The 23,801-nt window shown below is 38.7% G+C and overlaps 1 protein-coding gene across 5 annotated transcripts in view; it reads left to right on the forward strand.

Annotated features, from left to right (window-relative positions):
* The window catches only part of evlb (Enah/Vasp-like b), a 49,387-nt gene extending 28,208 nt beyond the window's left edge, over positions 1–21,179 (forward strand). For 4 of the 5 annotated variants that reach the window (XM_067571537.1, XM_067571538.1, XM_067571535.1 and 1 more), the window contains 12 exons: positions 2,381–2,549; positions 4,891–5,068; positions 12,513–12,579; positions 16,460–16,527; positions 16,675–16,925; positions 17,080–17,177; positions 17,385–17,424; positions 17,786–17,837; positions 18,577–18,634; positions 18,726–18,786; positions 19,106–19,163; positions 20,172–21,179. In XM_067571537.1, coding sequence (XP_067427638.1) covers positions 2,381–2,549; positions 4,891–5,068; positions 12,513–12,579; positions 16,460–16,527; positions 16,675–16,925; positions 17,080–17,177; positions 17,385–17,424; positions 17,786–17,837; positions 18,577–18,634; positions 18,726–18,786; positions 19,106–19,163; positions 20,172–20,209 — 1,138 coding nt within the window. In that variant the 3' untranslated portion in view covers positions 20,210–21,179. The remainder of the gene's footprint in view (positions 1–2,380; positions 2,550–4,890; positions 5,069–12,512; positions 12,580–16,459; positions 16,528–16,674; positions 16,926–17,079; positions 17,178–17,384; positions 17,425–17,785; positions 17,838–18,576; positions 18,635–18,725; positions 18,787–19,105; positions 19,164–20,171) is intronic. The other variant, XM_067571536.1, reaches the window with a different exon arrangement.
* The last annotated feature ends 2,622 nt before the right edge of the window (positions 21,180–23,801 follow it).

Consider the following 23,801-nt stretch of genomic DNA (forward strand, 5'->3'; position numbering starts at 1 on the left):
TTCTTTATCCTAATGTAAGCTTTATGCTTCTTTTCATTATCATCAGATGGGGAAAAATATGTTGCTGTTTGATGCAATTTGTGCTCGAGTCAGACGCCGTAGCTTGCAGTGGATGTTCCACATACTTACGGTTTCGGTGAGGGATGCAGCCAAGACATTTTTTAAGCAATTTGTTTCCCAAATTGAGTCATTTTCCCCACAGTGGAATGAGAAAATTCTAAATATTAGCAAATGAAGCTTTTTTTGCAGAGAGTTTGTTGAGAAGATTGACACCACTCTCATGTCTGTGCATCAAGTATTGAGCAAGGGGCTGGAGGTGATTAGCCTAGCTTAGCATAAAGACTGGAAGCAGGTGGAAACAGCTAGCCTGGCTCAGTCCGATGTTCAAAGATATGCATATGACACTTCTAAAGGTCACTAATTAACATATTGTGTCTTTGTCTAATCCATACACAAACAGAAATGTATAAAACTCACTGATTAAACAATTTATTGTTAAACAACTGTTAATCCACCTTTGCAGTGCTTCTGTGAAGCCTGACAACCCCACAGTGAAAACCATCCAACCAGGGAGCAGTTCCACACACAAACTTCCCATTAAACCACAAACAGTCATTTTTACACTTCTGTGTGTGTGTATGGATTAAACAAACAAGATATAACTTTTTAATCACAGTTTCTGAGGTGGTGGTGGTGGGTGGTTGATGTATTTTTGACTATCGGACCGAGCCAAGCTAGCTGTTTCCCCTGCTTCCAGTCTTAATGCTCCAGCACAATACTCAACATACATATACATGAGAGTGGTGTCGATCCTCCCATGTAAATGTCAGCAAAACAAAAGCACATTTACCAAAATGTCATGCTATTCCTTTTATAACATTCCTTCCTTTCATGTATGAAGCACCACTATGCTGCATTCACTCACTTCTCTGCCAAGAGCCGAGACTGTTCCCTTTTTCTGTTTTTTCCTTTCTCTTCTCTGACGCAGCTTTTTCGTTCGGCCTCAGGGGTCGATCCACTAATTTTAGCTTGGCAGGGAGGCAAAGACACAGATGGGACTCTTCTTGTTAATCTCATTTGCAAGTCAAAATTGTTTCTCTTTTCCTCCACAGTGTTTTTTTCTGCCTTATGTCTCATATACTTCCACCTGATCTTCTCTTTTCCCTTCCACTCTGGGGGGATTCAGCACATGCCATTTGTTTGTAAAACACATGGAAAGGGTCATGAAACACCACTCTCATGATGGGCACTACTGTTTACTGTGTGTGTGTGTGTGTGTGTCTGGTACGGTGAGGGAAAGTGCGGTGCAGGAAGAGAGAGTGAAAGCGTCTCAGTGGACTGTGATAAACACAGTCAGATGGGAAAGCGGGCAGACCAAACACTGGAGGCCACACACATACACACACACACACATAAGTTGTCCTAGTTCACTTTTGGGGACATTACAACTGGACATGCTGTCCTCAAGTAGCCTCTGACAGACCCACATGCACACAAACATACACATTGTGATCGCCTCTCATTAAGAACATCAACAGATGCTGGACAGGCGCTTGATTACATTTGGATTAGACTATTAGTGTAACACAGATTAGAAGACTGAGTTGTTGCTTTGTTCACTGTAATTATCTCACTTACCTCTAAATACAAAGCACATTTAAAAAATACTATTGGAGATATCTGCTGACTGGTGTACATTTTATTTGTAACATAGAAAACTGGCCAAATTCACACAATAGAAAAATGTGAAAAAGACTGAAACTAGCTTAAAACCTCTTAAATCTATGTCTGCTTGGGGCCTACTTCAACCAAAGACAGATTCTTTCTTCTCAGATTGTCTGATTTGAACAGTTTTAGAGCCCTGAAGACCTAAAATTATCCAGTAAATTAGAAAAAAAAGAACTTTTTTTTAAATTGACATTATTGTATGTAACTTTTGCTGAACAGTGGCCACTTGGGCTACAAAGCTAAAAGCTAAATTACTGTGCAGCTAAACTACTGTTTATCATTTAGCTAACAACAACATGTTATTTCCTCTCTTGAAAGTTACATTGTGTGTCTTAAAAATCATTCCTGTAGCAGAAATCTGTATGAAATGTGTTTTCTTTCCCTCTACACTGTGCTGATGTGGGAAATTACAAAGTGTCTTTGACCTCGATGAGGCAGGTTGATGAAAAATGGATGATATCATGAGGTAGCTTGTGAAACATGGTCAACATTATAAATTGATAGTATCAAACAGTAAGAATATTCAAGGCTGGATATTTCCTTAAGTCAGTTGTTTCTTGAATGAACACTGATTCACTGTTGAACTGAATTCTACACAGTCTGCACATAATTAACTCTCTTCCTCATCTTTGTCCCTCTGTTTCACTCCCAGCGAGCAGAGTATCTGCCAGGCGCGGGCCTCGGTCATGGTCTACGATGACACCAGTAAGAAGTGGGTGCCCATCAAGCCTGGACAGCAGGGATTCAGCCGCATCAACATCTACCACAACACTGCCAACAACACCTTCAGAGTGGTGGGCGTCAAACTGCAGGACCAGCAGGTAACGGCCTTGACACGCAGGCTGCAGTGTGAGGAAAAAGGATTTTAACATACAGGACGTTGTGGCTATTTTAGATAGCGTGATTGTGATTGTGAGTTTTCATTTTAAGTAACATGCAAGGCAAAATTGCTGTCATCACTGAAGGAGAGTTTAATAGGAGACATGGTGGTTTAAAAGAGAAACTGGTGCATGTGAGCAATGAATGCATAGTTTGTGGTTATAGACACAGAAGCAGTGGGATATAAAACACACAGCAACAGGATTTTAAAAAAAATCTCTTTAAAAAAAACAGGATCAGACACAAAAGGAATCAATAAGAGAATTGGACAACATCAAAGATGAAAATGGTATTAAAAAGTCTATAAAAGCACATCAAATTGAAAGCACATCTCACTCGCATTTACCACTTACATTTGTCAAAGTTATTTGATATGAGGTTTTTCAATGAAACAGAGTTGGACACATTTTGAAAGCAAAATATTATTATAACAACCAGAACTTTTCTCATTTAACTATTACCTTTAAAAAAAAAAGCCTAAAACCTAAGTAGTATGAAATGAAAAATACAGAGCACATATTCCCACAATCCAACCTAAATAAAAAAATAACTTCAGTTTCTTTTCCCAGTAAAAAGTATTTAAATAAAAAAATAAATATGGAACAGTCTGGCACATTCACCTCAAGCGGAAAAATGTAAAATAAATGTATTTAAACATTTAAACGTTTTCCAGCAGCAGACTGTAAATTTTCTTTGTGAGACCGTATCTAATTTTGCTTTAAAGTGTTTTACCCATAAATGATGATAATAACAGTGTTTGTTTGTTGCAAACATGTGTCTATTTCATCTTTCCTAAAAAAAAAACAACAACAACCTGGAACTATGAGAACTACAGACGTATCTCCAGTCTCCCATTTCTTGCCAAACTCCTTGAACCAGCCGGCTCCAGGTTCATATGTCCAACAACAACTTGTGGGAAGAGTTTCAGTCTGGGTTCAGAACAAAACACGGTACCGAGACTGTCCTCAACAAAGTTACAAATGACCTTCTTGTAGCTGCGGACTCAACACCCTGTTAGATCTCACTGCTGCTTTTGATACAGTCTGTCATAATCAATTAGCTGGTTAGAAACTCTACATGGTGTCACTGGCACTCCATTATCATGGTTCAAGTCCTACCTCATAGCTAGAAAACAGTTTGTTTCAATTACCAGCTTTAGGTCTCCCACATCCCCCCTTTCCCATGGTGTCCCCCAGGGCAACCTGACAGGCTGCTTATATGATATCAATGCTTGGATGACCTGCAACTACCTCAAACTTAACCAGGATAAATCTGAGGCTATCCTCATTGCCTCCCCAGCCACACTTCACAAAGTGTCTCATCTAAACTTGGCCATCCCTGGTTTCATTACATCCTCTGTTGCTGAGGTCAAAAATCTTGGTGTTTTGACACATACACACACATCAGAAACATCACCAAAGTGGCCTTCTTCCATCTGAAGAACATTTCCAGACTCTCATTCAAGCCTTTATTACATCACGACTCAATTACTGTAATGCCTTTCTCTTTGGTGTACCCACTCGGGGGCTAAATAGACTACAGTATGTCCAGAATTCGGCTCCACGAGTTCTCTGCCACACGTGGTCCTGGGAGTACATAACCTCCTCTTCCCTTCAGCAACTGTACACGCTCCCATTTAAATGCCACATTTGTTTTAAAGTACTTTTTCTTTTTTTTTACAAATCTCTCCATGGCTTGGCACCTCCCTACCTATCCATCCCTACACACCTACTAGCTTCCTACCTTCCTCTGATGTCCATCTACTCTCCACTCCCCCCTTCCAGGCTCTGCACTATGAGTGACAGGGCCTTCAGTGTAGCTGGCCCTAACCTCTGGAATGCTCTCCCTCAGGGTCCGCACGCCAGTGCACATCTGTTGTTTCTCTTAAGTCGCAAATGAAAACTCACCTGTTTAGATCAGCCTTTCCTGGACGTATTCTTTTATCTGTATATATATTTCATTGCTGTCATTGCTCTTATCTTTTATTATGTATTGACTGTCTTATTAGTATTTGTGAAGCGTCCTTGGGTGACTTGAAAGGCACTTATAAATAAAATGTATTGTTATTATTTACAGTGGGACCCATTTTTCAGGCAATAACATAACAGAGTTATGAGAATAGCGATTATGTTGTATTTATCTCCCTTCCCTGCCATCTGTGGTTGTACTTATATCATCTTTCACATAAAGAATGGGTGTTTAAAACGAGAGATCCATTGTGCTTGTTGTGTTTTTTTTTACATAACCTCATCTTTTATCTGCTCTCCTCCTCCTCTCTCACAGGTGGTTATCAACTACTCCATAGTGAAGGGCCTCAAGTACAACCAGGCCACCCCGACTTTCCACCAGTGGCGGGACGCCAGGCAGGTCTATGGCCTCAACTTCGCCAGCAAGGAGGAGGCCACCACCTTCTCCAACGCCATGCTCTTTGCCCTCAACGTCCTCAGTGCTCAGGATGGAGGTGAGCTTTCCCCTCATTGCATCACACACACACACAATTTCTACACAAGGGAGCACACATGGAAAAATGTTTTGGAAGCCTATTTTAGAGGATTCCCTTATTTTAATGAAGTGCTCATTACCTACCTGACCTGCAGCTGCACCTTACCTTCTTTCCAGAGGATGAGATGGGATTTACAGGCTCATGTGGTTAATTCAAAAACCAGACTGAACTTGCAAAACATGGCAGATTGATTTGGGCAAACTTCGTATCAGCATATAAAATGCTTGTCATCATCCTGATGAAGGTCATTTTTAGGGCAGGTGAGCTGGCCTGTATGAAGATAGTAAGTAAGAGACAAATAAAGGTTTGCAGTCAGACCCATATTCTTGATGCTGTAATTTATGAATATAGCCAAATATTAATATAGTCCATATCAATAATAAATACAGAAATTTAGAGAGCAGCAGGAAGCCACTAATGAGTAATTTAGACTGCTGGTGCTCTGTCACACATCTCGTCTGCTAGAGCAGCTAACAGTTCCCTCACTCCATCCTCCATCCATGTGAAGTATCTGCCTTAAGTTCAAATAAATATATTTTTCATCATCCTACTGCAATCAAGTATTTATTCCGTTGCCATAAAGCAACGGAAGTGGTAAAAGTTTACTGTAGCAAAATGTGGCTGTGGCTTGTAGAGAGTTTGCACATAACCTTAGACAGATAGTGTGTTTTTATAGTGTGTAGGTGTTTAGCATTAAAATATCTTGAGGATGATGATTAAATATTATCATTAGAAGTAGTAATAGCAGTCTGACAGAAATCAAGCCAGGTATATAATTTGAAAATGGAAAAATATGTAATAACAACGACTAAAATAAGGAACAGCTCAAAGTCTGACTATGCGGTAAAGTGTGCTACTGTACAGATGAGCACTCAGGTACATAAATGCATTGAATTCAAACAAATTTGATTTTTAGAGCATGAATCTGAATCCGAGGCTGAACAAAAAAATCAGCAGCTATGTGCTTCTCTGTAACTGTAATCTAACTGTAACAACCAACCCAATAAAATGCTTATATACAAACCAACAGAGCAATTAAAGTTAAACATAAAAACAATAATAAATCTGAATTAATTTGCACATTAACACTGTAAAGTAAGTTACAGATAATGTAGTTGTTTTTAAAACTATTATATTTCTTAACAAATGCTTTTTGTTATAAACCAATTAAATGGTTTATAACACACTATAATGTAGTTTTAAGCAGATATAAGTGTTTATGAATGTATTTAACTCCTCCTGTGGGCTCCCACAAGTGGATGCTGGTATATAAACAGACCATGATAGACAATATAGTAAAACACAGTTGTAATAATACAAAATATGTCTTTATAGGAGAGATTATAATTCCAGAAAGTAAGTTTATATATGCTTGTAACTACATTATTGTACTACATTATGCTTATGAATGCTAAATAGGGGAAATTAAAGTAAAGTTTTATATTTACTGCAGCTTATGTAATGGTGACACCTACAGTACTCTCCTCTGTCAGTCACTTTGGTGAAATAATAACAACACAGCATCCTTGGAAAATCATAACTGAATGCAGATGCTGAGATACATGTTTGATGTACATACAAGCATGATCATTGTCGGTGCAATTGGTATTGATCCTCAGTTCAGATCCTCACATCTTAGAGGATCAACTTATTTCCAGCAGGCATTTCGACATGTCACTGCAGGGAAGAACACAGTTGTAATTTATGACATTAATAACAGTTATGTTACGCTGTGCTTGCTGGCTTGCTGGTATGACTCCCTGGGACACATCAATCGGACGGAGCCATCGTTAATGTTATTAGTTCCACCTGTGTTTTTCCCGCTATGATGACAAGTGCCTGCTGTGAAAAAGGTCTATTTAAAGACTTCTTTCAGCTGTGAATTATACACATACATGACAAGCAATCATATCCTCTAGAGCTGTGGGTGTATGTGTGTGTGTGAGAAAATGAGAGGGACAGACAAATATAAATTGGAGGTGATAGAATGAGAGACTGACAGACAGACAAGAGGATCACAGCTTGCCAGTCGTTACTCCAGCAGCAGCAGCAGCAGCAACAGCAGCAGTGTGTCTTCCCCTGCAGTCCCCTCCAGCCTCTTAATTAGAATGAGTCATTGAGAGGATCTCCCCTGGGTCCCGTGCTAGAGAGCACATCTTTTCATCTGCCTAATAACACGGGACAGAGAACAAAGAGGCTCAAGTGACAGTCGCCAAACACAAGTGCGCAAACACACAAGCGAGGGGTACACACACTCGACAGATAGACTGATAGCCTTTATGTAAGCCAGCTCACTAGAATACAGCAGCATGAAGAGGTATATTCAGTGTGCTTAGGGGCACTAACACTATCACGCACATTCACGGGTGCACATATTTTTTCTATCATACATGGCAAAGCATCTGATTTCAGCACTTCCCTTCCCTCCAGCTGATTATATAAGACACATTCACACCTTGTAAAGCAAAGATCAGGCTCCTGTGTGATTTTTCCTCCACTCTAAGCAGGTGTGCCTACCCCCTCTAGTGGTAAGGAGGTCAAACCCTGACCTTTATTCCTCTCCATTGCTCTTAAATTGGGAGATGAAGTAAATACATCATGAGCAGTATAATGCAGTAGAAGGGCTACAAACTCAAAGAATTATTACATTTCCCATACTTGTTTTGATACTGGGTGACTTGTAAAGACACTGCAACTCTGTGAGTGTAAAAAGGCTGGATATGTCAACCCTGAAAATCAGTCTGACTTGAGATTAAGAATAAGACCAATGTCAGTAGTTAGCTGATTGATGTTTGACGATCAGTTGATGAAGAAAAAATGTTTTTAGGACCGTTAAAATAATTAACTGAGTCAATATACCAACATTGTATTAGTTACAGCTTCACAAAAGGTTATTTCATATCATTCTGTACTAAATGTTTGGAGATCAATTGATCAGGCCAAGCAAGTAGTTTTAAGAGATGTATTTGTATTTTTGTAACTACTGTAATGATGGACATACACGATGTCATACACGAGTTTTGGCATTTTGTAGAGTAAATGATTTGATGACTAACTGTGGAAACAATTTATAGATTGAGAGTGAAAGTTGATTTTTGACCTTGGTAACAGTAGTTTACAAAAATCTCACTACAAGATCCAGTAGCTGTTCTGGAGCTTTTGACCGTATGAAACAATCTTCCTCACCTGTTGCAGTTAGCCCAGTTGTTGTTTGATGGTAGATGTTTCTAACGAAAAAAAAAAGGACATTTGTCCATTTGTCTGTGTAGGCTTAAAGGTTGAGATTGAATATTCATTCTTGACCTTGAAAGAAATAGTTTTAGCTGAATTGAGAATAAGAATTAGCTTTAGCTACAAACCTATTCTGTGGATGTTCTAGTCAAAAGTGCTCGACCTTTGGCTGCCGTGTCAAATGCCAACTGCTCAGTGAATAAAACACATCCATTTTCTTGAGTGACATCTTCATTTGACAGCTCATCGGACAATCCTCTTACGTGAGTCTCAGTATGAACTAGGGATGTGGATCAGCTCGCTTTAATATGATGTGTGTGTGTGTGTGTAAGTGGCATTAGACTGCGCAGCCTAAAGACAAACCTGACCTTTTGAAACATGAACCGGTGATGCTCGCTGCGCTGCTGCTGCTGCCTGGAGGTGTGCGTTACAAGGAGATGACAGATGATACTGTCTGTGGCTGGGTGTGGAGGAGGGGATGGAGGGAAGAGGGAAGCAGGTGAGGAGAGGGAGATGTAGGTGATGGAGGAGGTGGAGGAGGAAGGGCAGGTGAAGGCGAGAGATGGTCAGCGGGGAGTGGATTTGTCAGTGTCTTTGTGTTTGCTACAGCCGGTTCCTCTTCTTCAGCATGTCATGTAGGTAGCAGAGCTCTGTGTGTCTGTGTGTGCCTCAACTTCTGCATGACGATTACAATTTTAAGTGTGTGTGTGTGTGTAATTATGTTCAAAGTTGCTGTGTCTATCCCTACAAGTGTGTGACTTGCTTACACTAACTGGCAGTTAGTGCTGCCATCAGCTGGTATGATTTTAATAAGCGAAGGCCAAATTCACTTTAAAGTCAACAATCATTTACCAAATAATGTAAATTAACCCAACTTTATCCTGTTATTGGTTCTCCATAACAGCAGTTAAAGAGTGAGTAATGAGTAAATGTTATGTTAACATACTGGTACTATGCTCGAAGAGTAAAACATAGCCCTTTCAATATATCAAGCTACTTTTTAGGACTCAGATTAGATATGATCTTTGTGACTTTGTGACTTTGAAAAGGCTGATTCGATAGAGTTTACAAAAATGTTTTTTAATAGCAAACAACTTTTTAATTCTTAGTGGTGGAATAACAGTGCAACATACATACAGCAAGAACTGGATTGAATCTTGTGTCAGAGCTTTGTCTTTATTGAATCCTGGAGTTTGATGTGTCCATTTATGCTGCATGTAGGTATATAACGCTGAAATAATCAGTCAGTTAATTGATATGCAGAAAAAAATAATTATGATAATCAATTAGTAGTTGATTGAAAGTAGTTTATCAAGCAAAGACTATGTTCCAGTGGCAACAATTGCTGATTTCTTATACATAAAAGTGAAGACATATTGTTTTTCTCTTGAACTGTTGATGATGGAGGAGAACTTGTGATGAGCATTCCCCACTGACATTTTATTGATTAAACGTTTAACAAAGCCAGCATCCATTATTATCCAATTCTTATTGCTCCTAGCCAATAAAAAATACACTATTTTAAAATTTGAATTTGGCCTAGTTACTGAGTAGACTTCAATGAATCAGTAATGTCAAGTTCTGACATACACGTTGCCAAGTGTAAAACATGCAGCATGGCTGACATGACCAACACATTATACATGCTTTTTGGGTTTCAAGAAGGTCTGCTTGGGGGATATCAGAACATACATACATACATACAGGGACTAAACTTCTCCAATAGTTTCACTATTTTAAAGTGACAAAGTCAAAGTAAAAGCACCATAGTGTTGGGCTTCCTATGTGTACATGTACAAACATGGTTAAAACTACTATTCATGGGTAAACTCATTATGAAACTGTATTTGTAACATTTTGTACTGTAAAAGTATACTAAAGATATGAGTTGCGGAAGAAAATGTAAATTAAAAAATATTCTATTGAGTGGAAAAAATGTTGGTTAAGGCTAAAAAAGTAATCAGTAATTGGATTGATAATGAAAATAATCATTAAGTGCAGCCCTGATGTATGTATGTGTCATTTAGGGGAAACAAAGTTGTAATTTGTTGGCTTGTCTGTGGTTAAACAGTGTGTGTGTGTGTGTGTGTGTGTGTGTGTGTGTGTGTGTGTGTGTGTGTGTGTGTGTGTGTGTGTGTGTGTGTGTAGGGCGAGGTATCAAATGGGAGGCATGAGTCAGGTCTTTTGTAGTCCTGTGTTATTTTGGGGTTTCTGTTACTTGATCAATGGCGGCCATTAGCACCGTCGGCTCGCCAGAGAGTCACTTCCATTAGAGATGTGAGCAGTGGAGAGTATCGTCAGTGAGTATTGACCCTGAAAAGGGCCTGACTGCACTGAGCTACTCTATAAAACTGTTATGTAAGAACCTTTTGGATGTTGACCCAAATTATCTCTGTTCAAGCCTCATTAAAGGATGCAAGTGTTGTTTTTGTAGAGACTGATGACAACTTCCCATTAGCATTTAATAGCGGAGCAATCATAAATCAGCATGAAGTAAAACTCTTACCGCTGCAGGGCTTCTCATTCACTTCCATAAACTGTGTCAAAAAGAATAAATGACTGAGCTACTTTTAGAAGGTTGATGGTTTCGTTTAATTTTTCAACTCTTAAAAAGACCCCGGTGCCAAGTTACAAATGTGTGCGTAAATCATGAACCTTTCCTCTAACGTTGTTCCCAGGAAGAACAATGAAGATTAATGTCCCAGAAGAGTTAAGTGATGAAGAAAGTTTCACTGAAAGCCGGTGATTCCCTCTGATTTGATTGTACTCCCTGGGTTGACGTCCTCTTGTCCTCATCTTATCATGTCTTAAATTAATTACATTTCCTATCCGTCTCTCCATCTGCAGATCTCATTCACGGTGTTAAATGGATTACATCGCGAGTGCCTTGTAGCTCTTGTCACATCATAAGCAAGACGGGGGGGGGGATACTAGAGAGAGTCGCACATCTTTGATTATGAGCCTCCTCTCCTGCGATGTCTGTGCATCCGCAACACTGATTTCACATCTTTTAACACAGAACTGTCCCATGCGATTGAGTTGAAATTAGGAGGGATGATGCAGCGTTCTTTAAAAAAAAATTAAGATTTCAGTCAGTGCTTCACCGCAAGCACTGCACCAGACCTGCTCGCAATGTATAAACCAGGACGGCCCCTCAGGTCCTCTGGCACGAGTCTTTTAGTTGATCCAAAGTGCAGAACAAAAACTTTTGATGAGGCAGCTTTTAGTTTTTATGCTCTGAACAGTTGGTACAGTCTGTCTGAGGATCTGTGAGCAGCTGAAAGTGTTTATCTCTAAACATAAACTTAAAAAACAACCTCTTTAGCCTGGCTTTTGATGAGAATGTTTTAGGGCCATCATTTATTTTATTTAATTTTCTATTTTGCTGTATTGATGTTTTAAAATGTTTTATTTCCTCTTAACTGTTTTGTGTGTCATTATCTTTGTTTGTTGTTTTTTTTATTATGAGTTCGTCAGTCACCTAAAAAGCACTTTGAATTGCACTTACCTATATGAAAGGTGCTATACAAATAAAATTTGATTGATTAAATTGATAAAGGGAATGCTGAAATGATGGTCAAACTCAGATGTCTCCTGTCACCTGTGAGGCTGCACTGCAGACAAACTTCCTCTTCCAATTCAGGGCTGTCTGTTTGAAAAGAGCAGCTTAAACACACACCAGACTTCATTTGTCTGCTCTGGTTTTACTTCCCCCTAACATTTGACCCACCAGCAACTTGCATTTCAAGATATACAGAGACATTTAGTTTCAAATAACCCTCACTATTAATAATCAAATAAAGCATTGTGTATATCTAATAGAGCATTGTAGTAAACAGACAGTGTGACAGCAGGGCCAAGCAGCTCCGTCGACATGTGCAGACACACTTTGGATTATGTTCTGCTCGCCTTCAACAGTACAAGTGGATGAATCAATTTATGTCCCTTTACCTTGAGTGAGGGATTAATATGCTTTTCATTTCGCATTACTCATTACAGAAGAAAGAGCACATAATGATCAACTGCTGTTTAATTCCCTCTCATTCGGTAGTTAATTGTCTTGACTGGTGCTAATTTTAATTAACATTACAGTGCTTGTAATGGATTATTCAGGTCAACTTCATTTAATCTGTGTCTCTTTCTGTCTCCCTGCTTTCATTTGCATTTTTAGGTCCAGCTGTCCAGCGCCAAGTCCAGAACGGACCGACTTCAGATGAGATAGAAGCTCAGAGAGCAAGGTAAAAGTTTGCTGAAATAATTTAAAAAATCATGTTTAGAGAAAACTCGGCTTCATATGTCAGAGCTACAAATCAAGCTAGAGCTAGCATGAGACTCTCCCGCTCCCTGCTCCGTCACCCGGCCCTTCACCTGTATCCTCGTGGTCGCTGACATCCAATGTATTGATTTCTCCTCTGGGACTGGAGAGGAGTTTGTATTGATTGACAGCCGTGAGCTCCCACCCCAGACTTTGACCTCCTCTGATTGGTCAGAAGGGTGAGGCTCACTTAAAAACTTGAGATGAGAACATCTTTGCACTGCTGCCACGCTGTTCAATGAGCCTGGGTCACAGAAGTCCTGGACAACACCGCTCCACAATAATATATGCTTTGGAGCATATTTCAATTTAAAAAAAAATATGAGAAAAAACTCACATACTGTAGCTTTAGGTATTTCTCTGTAACATTAAACCAACATTCATTTGGACATTTGGAGACATATTATCACCTTTTAAACTGATATGGAGAACATGTTAGCAAACAGTCGCTAATTTACACATCCAGCAGAAATGTCTTTCTGGCCACCTGATGAATTTAAGTCTAATATTCACTCTCCTTTTATCTCTGTTTTGGTCTCCACCAACTCCTGAGATAACATCTGGCTCTTTAGCTGCTAAATGCAACACTATGTTCACAGGCAAGTCACTTACTTTGTCGGTCTCTCGTTTGGGTAAGTAGTGTAGAGTGGGTTTTTAGAGCTTTTTCACTGAAAACAGCTGCCTGCTGCATCTCAGTCCTGATTGAGGCACTGAACTGTGTGACATCCCATTTTTCCGAGTGAGCCCTCTGTCCACTTAAACAGTGACAAGAGCACAGACAAAAGCACAAATACAAAAGCCTCTTGAAAAATTACCAAAACTGTTAAAACTGTGGCAGAAAACTGTGTATTCATGTAAGATCCCATCACTTTTAATAGGGCACTCATTGAGAAAATAAGTTTTCAGGGCCTTTAAATAAGAGATGAGAGAGGAGCACTTTCTGGAGATAAGCAATGCAACAAAGAGTGACACTCCAAAGACTTTTAAAGGAGTTTAAAAAAACATTTTTGGCTATATTTAGAGCCTCACACCTGTGTTGTGACATTTACCATCTGTCTTCTTAAATGTTTACTGGTGAGACTTCTTGTACTTCAGTGAAGGTATGGTGGCTTTTGTTCAGGACATTTTACTGGATTATCTCCAAACCAGTGGATGAACTAATAATTTAGCGTGATGATGATAAATAAATGCAATGTTAAACTACTGAAAACAGACCAACTCACTATACCACGACCGCTCAGACTCACTACCACCTACGACTGCGCACTAAGCTGAGGCAGAGCTGAGGAGACCGACTCCCTCCCGTTACGTCATATGACGCGATGTTCGAAAAAAAGCGTTTTTAGTTTTTAGGACCTTTGCTCAAAACAGCCACTTTTTCCTCTGAATATGTGCCCTTATGTCTTGTAAAACATATTAAATCCTGCATTAACTTTTCACATGGTCATTTTCACACAAGGTATAAGTATAACTTTTGTAAAAACTGAAATTTTCTCTTTAAGTGACAAGTCCAAACGGCGCAGTGGTTAGGATTAGAGTAGTAAATGCAGTCCTTTGTGTCTGACAACCTGTCACGCAGTGAGAATATGAACTCTAGCAGCTGAGATAAGCAGGCAGCTGCCCTCAGTTCTCTTTCATCCCTCTTCCCAACATAATACCCTCAGTCTCCCTCACAGTACTGACTCTCATGGACGACAGTCAGATAAAGACAGTGAGCTTTAAAAGTGGCTAAAACACATGAAGTTCTCTCTGAATCTTAGTGGCAGATTAAGGAATCCAAAATAATGGATGAGCAGTATTCAAAATGATGCTTGAGGCAGTTTCCATGGCTCACGAAGCGGCTTGCATTTCTTCCACTGTGGCTAATATTCCTCTCTCTTTCCTTGTCTCCCAACAACTAGGTCTTTGTTGCTGTTTTTAAACCTATTTCTGCTCCTCCTATTTGTTCATCCAAATGCCAAATGCCAGGGCTTAAGAGAACAAATATGATGGGAGTTAAGTCTCTATCTGATCCCATGTCTGCTAAACTCTACCTCTGGCACAAAGGATTACGGCTGTGATTGTGAGGGGAGATTGTGTTTATACATGTGGGTTTGGGGTTTGTGTCTGTGTGTCAGCGGATGCAAATTAATTTGACTGAGGTCTCTCCAGTGGTAGTGAGGCACTATTGCTCAGCAGCTCTTCTCCTGCAGCGTGCGCTGCTGTCACATCGGGGAGGTTGCTGGCTCAGCAGATCTCCTCTCCAACACACAGCTGGAAAATTCCACTTCCTCTCTGTGAGCTGTCTCCTTTTTCCCTCTCCTGAGTCGTGACATACATATGCTTCTCACATCAAAGACAAGAGATGTGAGGGAGAATGAGGAAGGTCTGACCGGGGTTTGCAAGGGGGAAATTGGAAATGGACAGACATGAAGGACGGAGAGTGACGTGGGTTTGGACAGACGAAGAGAAAGATGTTTGTTTTATACTGTAATGGTTTAGATGAAACTGTGCAGCAAGGCCAAAACATTATATTATAGATAGGGAGATGGCTTCAAGTCACATGAAGTCTACAAGCTACTCAGATTAAATCTGCCTTCAGTATGATGACAGCAACAGAGAAAAGATCATATCTGCTGTTATTAAGAACCAAATTTGCACAAACAAATTAATGGAGATCTCTCTTCACACCAGAGATAAGTAGATGAAACTAATGATGCCACCGAACAGCAGCAACTCTTTAAGAAAGAATTGTCAATTATTTCTGACACCATCTGACACATCCGTAATATGAAATGTGTCACTCGTAATGAAGAACTAATAGAGAAATGCCACCTGACTCTGCAGTTTCCTTCAGCTCTATGGAGTGTTTTAGCATCTTTTAGCTCATTGTTTTGGTTTTACGGCCCACAACTTTACTGTTTTAGTTCACTCTCACTGGTCTCATCAGCATCCCGACACAGCAGGCAGCTGTTTTATGCAAAAAAAAGCACAGATAGATATACTGTACGCCACCCGCCCAGCGCCAAACAACAGACAGACAAAGTTAGCAACTAGTTGGTGAACTTAGTAGCGCATTTAGCAGCTAAAAGGCCAGATGGAGTTGGTGGAGACCAAACCAGAGCTTAAAGGAGAATTAATATTACAGAGAATATTGCACTTACATTTGTCAGGTGGACACAAACATGAATCCAGATGAATGCTGATGTTGCCTCTTGTCTGCTGGATGTGCTAATGTGCAACTGTTTGCATCAGATTAACTAAAGTGATAATATGTTAATGCTGTGTGGCCAAAAAAACAATAAATGCTGCTTTAAACACATTTCTTTTGAAAAACTGCTTGAGAAAGTAATGAGAATATGTAGTGTAATTAAATTCCTAATTCATAAATTCATTAAACGTGTAGACATGATTTAAGCCAAAAGAATTTGAAAACTGAGACGCAGCTGAAGACCTACGAGCAGAAGTCTTTTTGTAATTTTTCCTCTACTATTTGTTTAAAAAAAAACTAAAAGAATGGAAAAGAAAGGAATAGACTACAAATTACATTCTTGAAGCTTTTATCCTTACTATATTTAGTACTGTTCGGTCACAACAGATCCGTTAATTACTGGGTTGGAAGATTTTACTTGCCACTACTCTTTTGGCCTGCTGATGGTTGAAGATTCCTGGAGCAGCTGTAAGCCAGGAGGACTTTTTTCTCCGGCTGCCACTGTGACATGAAGATGGCTGCATTGTTCCCGTAGGAGAGTAAGATGACAGAATCGCGGACATGACAGTTGTGATATCAAGTGACCAGCTGTGTTTCCTTCGTGTCCCTGTAGGCAGATGATGGAGCAGCAGCAGCAGATGCAGGCACACATGGAGCGGGAGCGACGGTCCTCCAACTCAGGTACTCTAAGAACCAGGGTCTCAGTATAATATGTTTTCATTCAATCATTTAAGTACATCAGAGCCCAAATACTCCTACAGTTATAGCTATATATGAATTGACCACACTGATTGTCCTCCATCTTCACTGGTCTTAAACTCTCTCCAGGTTCTCCTTTCCAAGGCCACCCTGCTGTGCTCTCCGTGGCCCCTCCAGTCATACCTCCTCCAATGAACATGGGTGGTGGACCTCCTCCCCCTCCACCACCACCAGGACCTCCTCCGCCTTCAGCAGGGGCACCCCAGCCTCCTCTCCCTCCTCCGTTGCCCATGGGTGGAGGGAGTCACGGGGATGAGCCCCCAGCCCAGACGGGACTCGCCGCCATGATCGCCGGGGCCAAACTGCGCCGCGTTCAAAGAGTGAGACACCAATTTATCTTTGTGGCTTTGATGTTTTGATGAAATTTCATGCAGGATATAACTGGATTATCTCTGCCAAACCTGACTGACATACTTGAAAAGTTTCTTATTCGTACATATCAGAAGGTGACACGTAACTTTCTCCTCTCCTCAGCCTGAGGACAGCTCTTCAAGCGCCAAAAACGATGCCAACCGAACGAGTGGAGGTAGCGGAGGGCTGATGGAGGAGATGAACGCTCTGTTGGCACGAAGGTCAGAGCAATGAGTTCAGGAAATCCACAAAAATCAATTTGACATCCTGCTACCTCATTAGAATTATAATTGTTCACTGAAGCCTTTAATCAATGTGTGTTTCAGTGTCAATCATGAGTGTTTATTATTATTATTACACTAGACTATTGACATGCAGGATTTAGTTGAAGTGCCTTGTTCTTACTTGAGGCTTCTTCTTGCTCCCAGAAGGAAAGCAGCTTCAGAGAAGCCAGAGGACAGCCAAAATGTGAGTGAGACGGTTCATGAAGACACTTTGAATTACTATCATAATTAGGATGATGATTGAAGTAGGGATCATAATAATGTTTGATGTAATTAGGTGAGCATAATACTGCAATGATCATTTTTACTTTGTTTCTTAATTTTAATTAATGGTGATGAAAAGATGAATGATTATGACAATGAGGGAAAAATTACAAAGAAAGGAATCAGATAAAATGAGTCTGTACTGGGTTTTTTTGCATTTGAGATGAATAAATCTGATGTGAGTCTGTCAGTTTACCTCAAAACAAGAAAATGTCTTAGTGATGATGATGATGATGGTACTGTTGGTAGTGATGCTTACTGATCCTTGTGTCTTCTTGTAGGATGACCCAAATTCTCCGTCACCCAGCACCCGGGGTGGACAGAACGCCACAGGTGGGAAAACTGAGCACAGTAAACCATCTACAGTTTGTTTATCTCCTCTTAGTCTCAGAAAAGTCAAACATAATAAATAATAAAACCAACTGCAGGCACAAAGAAACACATCCAATTCACAATTTATGTTCTTAACCCAGCAAACTGGGGCTGGATTATATAAGAATCATTCACAAAACATCCGGCATGAAGTCTTCATCTATGTACTGCATGTATTCAAGGAGGTTGGTCATTAGAGGATAAGGGTGATGATGCTCCTTTATATAATGAAATATTCAGTTGAAACTAGATTGTTTAATCCATAAATATTCCTGTAGAAGCCTGACAGAGTCAAAGAGTAAGGACGATGAAGATCATACAGAGACGAATATATCAGTGATTTTTAAGAATGCATCTAATTAAAATGTGAAAGTAACTCTGGAAAAAGTAAGAAATCAATAGGACAAGTCAGGATATAAGGGAGGGGAAAAGGAGTAATTATGATCCTAGTGATGATCATGACTGAACAGTGTTGGAGTATCTGAGAGTGACATGTTATAAATTTAACAAACTCTCACCTGCTTTTACTGAGCCCTGTTCTTGCCCTTTTAGTCAATGTATCACCTCCATTTTTTTGTCTGAGTGTCTGTCTGTTGGTATTTCCCTTTGTACATCTATCTGTCTGAGAATCTACTCGTCTGAGAAGTGTCAGTAAATCCCCGCCGGTTGTTCTGTCTAACCCTTCTCCTTTGTCATCTAGATGGTGCAAAGAAGCCGTGGGACAGAGCTAACTCTGCAGACAGATCAATGGTTTCAAGGTGAGATTTGGAAGCACCGCAGCTTGTTGGATATGCCTGTGAAGCAGAACGACAGAATCTCACAGAGAGTTTTTTTTTTTTTATTATGCAGGGTACGGCCTGTTGGGAGCGGCGGTGACACAGACTCGTTAGACCTTGATAGAATGAAACAGGTAAAGGAAAGACACTGTAATGACTGCACACTGATTCAAAGCCAGAATATGAAATTAACACTAAGCACCAGCCAACATTTGGATGAGGCTTGTACGCTTTTTAATCTTCTGTTTTGGCATGTCACCGCTTTCCTGTCCAAAAATGTTTCCCATCCAAAAATAGCTTGTTTTCCAAAAGCTAAAAAGGATGGAAAAAACTGATTCCATTTTTTTTTTTGCTCTAAACATTTGCTTCCTGTATACAAAGTTTTATATAGTTAATAAATAAATGTGTGGTGTATTATGAACTTATTTTATCAAATTGTTTGTGCCACATCAGGAAATCTTGGAAGAAGTGTTCCGTGAATTGCACAAAGTGAAGGATGAAATCATTGATGGTATGTTTGATTTTTTCTTTTCAAAAAAAAAACACTAAAGAGGGATAATAATCCACATTTACAGGAACATGATCTCTTTCCTAATTTATGCTAAAAAGGCATATTTAATTGGAAATCTATCAAGTGGAATGATAGAAGTGAGGGAGTTATGTAGAGTTGTGACCACTAGGTTGCACTATAATCCCAGACAACTGAGCACTTAAAATGTTCCAACATTAAAACCTACAATATACTGTATACAGTAGACAAACAGGATGTTGTAGACAGTTGTTGCACTGATAATGTAATTGATGCTGAATAGATCTGATTAAACTCCTAAATAATGCAATATTCAGCCCTTAGGTTATTACACTAACTAGCAAATATAGCCTAATATTGTGGACTGTTACACATACATTAGAAATATATCGTGTGTATATATACATATATTCTATATATATATATTTTTATCTCTGTAGGGTTTTTTTTGCATCGTTTGTTGGTTTGTTTACTGTCTCATTTCCGCAACTGCATTTGTAAGATCATTTTTATAAACTGCCATGAGATTTAAAATAAACAAACAATAAGTTGAAAAAAGAAACATCTTCATAGAATATTATAGTAATAAATTATATTAAACCACTAAATAATCCAAATTATTGAATAAATTATTACATGACAGAGACTGTGACACATATTTATACTAAATTATAATAAAATATATAATACATTACAAAATAATCCTGATAATTGAACAAATATTACATTATAGTGTGTAACACTTACATTAGACACATAATTAAACATTATGCACAAAATAATGACACAACTGACTCATAATACAGTACTATATAATAATATACACACATAATAACATGTATAATATAATAATGTATAACTCATACATGATGCTGCACATTTTGATAAACTTGTTTTCTTTAACTTTTTGTCTCTCATGTTTTCCATCTAACCTGTATTATAAACCTAAACTTTGTTCCTATGTTTATCTTCTCCCTCTCTCTGTTGCAGCCATTAGACATGAACTCAGTCGAATTAGCACGACATAATCTTTCAGAGCCACTCCCCGACATGAACCACCTTTTTCGAACCGTCGCCCCTGCAGCAGCTGCTGTGGCCCTGAGGAGGAGAAGGAGGAGGAGGAAGAGGAGGGGGAGTCAAGAACGGAGGCCCAAACTGTGACATCTACTCATCCTGTTCAGCTGTGGTGTTGAAGCAACGCGGCAACGTTGCTGTAACACCTCAGACATGTCTGTGTAACGTTTGGCTTTGTTGTTTGTTTTGGGGGAGAAAGACGTGAATGGGGCACACTCTCGCACTGATTACTCTGATTTCTTAACGTTTCTGTCTGTTCGTTAGCCCAGTTCGCCCCTCTGTCCTCGGCCTGAAAGAAAATGGATAAAAATTCAACTTATTTTATTTGTTTTGCTTTTTTCACAAGTTTTTTTTTTATTATTACTATCATTTTCATTATCATTACTATCATTTTTATGATTGTCAATGTTAATATGAGTAGTCATAGTCTAGTGAGTACGATGGTGATAATGAGGAAATGATCATGAGAATATGATAGTAATGATAATGTTGATTGTTATTATTGCACATCATTTTATGTCAGCTTTTTGTATTTTATATTGGTTGTTTTCATTTGGTTTTGTTATAGATACAGTTGCGAGCACATCCAAATGTTTTCTCACCATCTGACCTGGAACATGTTTTTTTAAAAAGTTTTTTTTATCCTTTTCGCCAACACAGCTATGTGTGGAGCCATGGCAGAAAAAAAAACAGGCCTCGACCTACAAACAGAGGGTGGAATAAACTTCTTTGGATATTGCAATCTTATGAACAAAAAACAAAAAACAAAAAAAAAAAAAAGAAATAATACACCAGAGTATTTGTGATCATGTTGTTAATAAAATGTTTATTGGCTGCAAGGATATGGTGAAGTATTGTTCATTTTATTCTCTCCTTTTATGACAAAGTGCTTCCTGGTTTGACAACAAAAAAAAAAAAAAGAAACGCACTAAAATGAATTCAAATAAAACTGTGAACAATGTCTTGGATAAATGAGGCCGTCTCTTTCCTTTTGTGTGTTTAGTGTTTGTTTGAGTACTAATTTAATGTCTGGGGCTTTTTGCCTGACTATGATTTTTACTTTCAGTTTTTTTTTTTGTTTTTTTTTTTCCAAACACAAAACCTGTTAGTATTGAGTGGGTGCCAGATATCGGAGCTGGTGCAGCGCAGAGAAGTGGAAACATCTGAGCAGTTTCTGTGCAACCTTATTGTGCTATTTAAGTACTGCACACAATGTAGGATGATGTTGCACTAACATGCCCTGCTGAGCATTTAATAAATAGATTCAAAACTCCAAATATCCAAAATGTATAATTTTATACATTTTTTTACAAATTCATGTATGTATTTATTGACTATTAATGAATTAAATTGTCACTGTAGAATTCACTGTAGATGTTACATTCCTTGTAAATTGGTTGTAACACCAATTCATAGATTGAACCACGAGAGTTTGTTGTATTCCTTTGAGGCCCTAATTGCTGCAGCCTCTTGCATCAAATGAGTGTAGTTATAAATGTATAATTTCACTAAAACTACATGCTTTTTCAACTCCAGCATTTTAGCTTCCTAAATACAACACTAGCTGTCCACTGGATGCAACTGGTGGGAACATGAAGGCAGGAAGATGGAAATTAGCTCTCATTTTTTCCTAACAGAATCTGATTTTAAGGCATTGTCATAATTTCCACAGTTTTCTATGAATGTACAATGTTTGCCAGGCAGAATAATACACCCCAGGCTTCAAACAGACTCCTTTAGTCTACATGAAGTCCAGAAATTACTTTGGGATTTGAAAGAAAAAAAAGAAAATGTGATTCACAGAACTGTGCAGAGTTGACACCAAAATCCTCATTGACTCACAGAAGGCAGGAAACTGCTGCCGCACTGTTTTCTATGCAGGTCACACTCACATAAGTGATGTCACAGCAGGTGTTTACCTTCAGCTGTCAAAGGCAGAACACCTGCTGTGACATCACTGTTCGGGGTGCGGCCGCTGGTGCATCATGCTGGAAAGCTTGAACCCAAAAGACAGCAGTGCAGCAGCAGGTTTCTGCCTTTTTTCAGATGTAGTGTGGATGCAACCCTAAAACCAACAAACATGTCACATGAGTTGTACAGTGTCTAATCCGTATATAAACTAGATTTAAAGTGATGCAGCGAGGGTATATTTGTTATATATAGAGTATATAGATACATACATATATATTGATTATATAGAGAGTATATTTATTTCCATGTTAAGTACTTGTGTAACGACAATCACGTTGAATCTAATCTAAATACTTGAGGTCACAGGTCATAAAAATGAACCATTTTTTCTGGCTTGAAAAACAAAACTAAAATCCAGTTATTCTGGGGAAATAAAAATACTGGATATGGAGAAGTTTGCTTGTGTTTAAGGTTTGGAGGCTCCTGGTCAGAGTAGCCTATACATTTCTGACACATAATTGTGGGCTGGAGTCACTTGTGATGGACATTTTCTAGCCTATTGTTGACATTTTATAGACTAAAGTATTCAGTAATTAATTTAAAACATAATCTATGCATGGATTTATAAATTAATGATAAAAATAGCTGCAGCCCTGTGACTAATGAACACTTAAATCTGCTGTTCAGTCCACTGACTGTTATTGTAATTAAACCACTATGAAGTGTATCAGCAGATCATGTTCAGATGAGTGTTTTGGGAGGCAATTGTAACTAAACTTCATGTCTATAAAGTTGTTTATTTTCACAATGGAACTTACAACAGATTTACCATTTCAACAACAGTAACGAGGCAACGTGCGCTTGAGGTCATGCACAGATCATAATACATCAATAAAGAAATAAAAAGCAAACATAAACAAAATCAAATTTTTCACAGCTTCAGAGTTTGTGCAGTATTTTAGTGTGTCCAGGTAGGATTTTAAGTAGGACATGAAGATAGTAAAGTTGGGTTTCTGTTTTGCAAATTTGTTGGCATGTATATGGAATTATGCTAATAAAGAAATAAGATAACATTTTTTACATTTTCTTGATAGGCACTTCATCAGAAAAATAAAAAAACCCAAATAAAATAAATTCCATTTTGAGTTTGAGTTGAGTATCTAATTTTCTATTTAAAAAAAAAAGATTAAGGTCATACCAAAAAAGTCTGACTAAAGGTGCAGTCCCAAACAAAGATGAGTTGTCGCTTCATCTGTGTGGTGACAGAAGAAACAAAGAGGAACATTTACCCTATATGTTACAATAACTGAATGAACTGGATAACACCTGTGCAATATTTTCAGACACCTCTAGCACCTTATTTGAAACAAAATAATAACCATGTTTTTTCCCCCAAATCTATACCAATATACAGATTATCCCAAACAATACAGTAGCAGGTTTACTAATTGTGCCCCTATGGATTATTTCCCTTATACATTTATTATTGTTTTTATACTAAAAAAAAGGATCTGAATTCCCTTTATATATATATAATTCTGGTGTAGTAGTTTGATAAAGTTTGGGGAACCTCCACTAGCATCAGCAGCACACTTATCGCTTCAATGAACTCTCGCGATGTCGCGGAGAGCATAG

Source organism: Thunnus thynnus, chromosome 18 (genome assembly GCF_963924715.1).
Source record: "Thunnus thynnus chromosome 18, fThuThy2.1, whole genome shotgun sequence".
In the NCBI taxonomy this organism is placed as follows: Eukaryota; Metazoa; Chordata; class Actinopteri; order Scombriformes; family Scombridae; genus Thunnus; species Thunnus thynnus.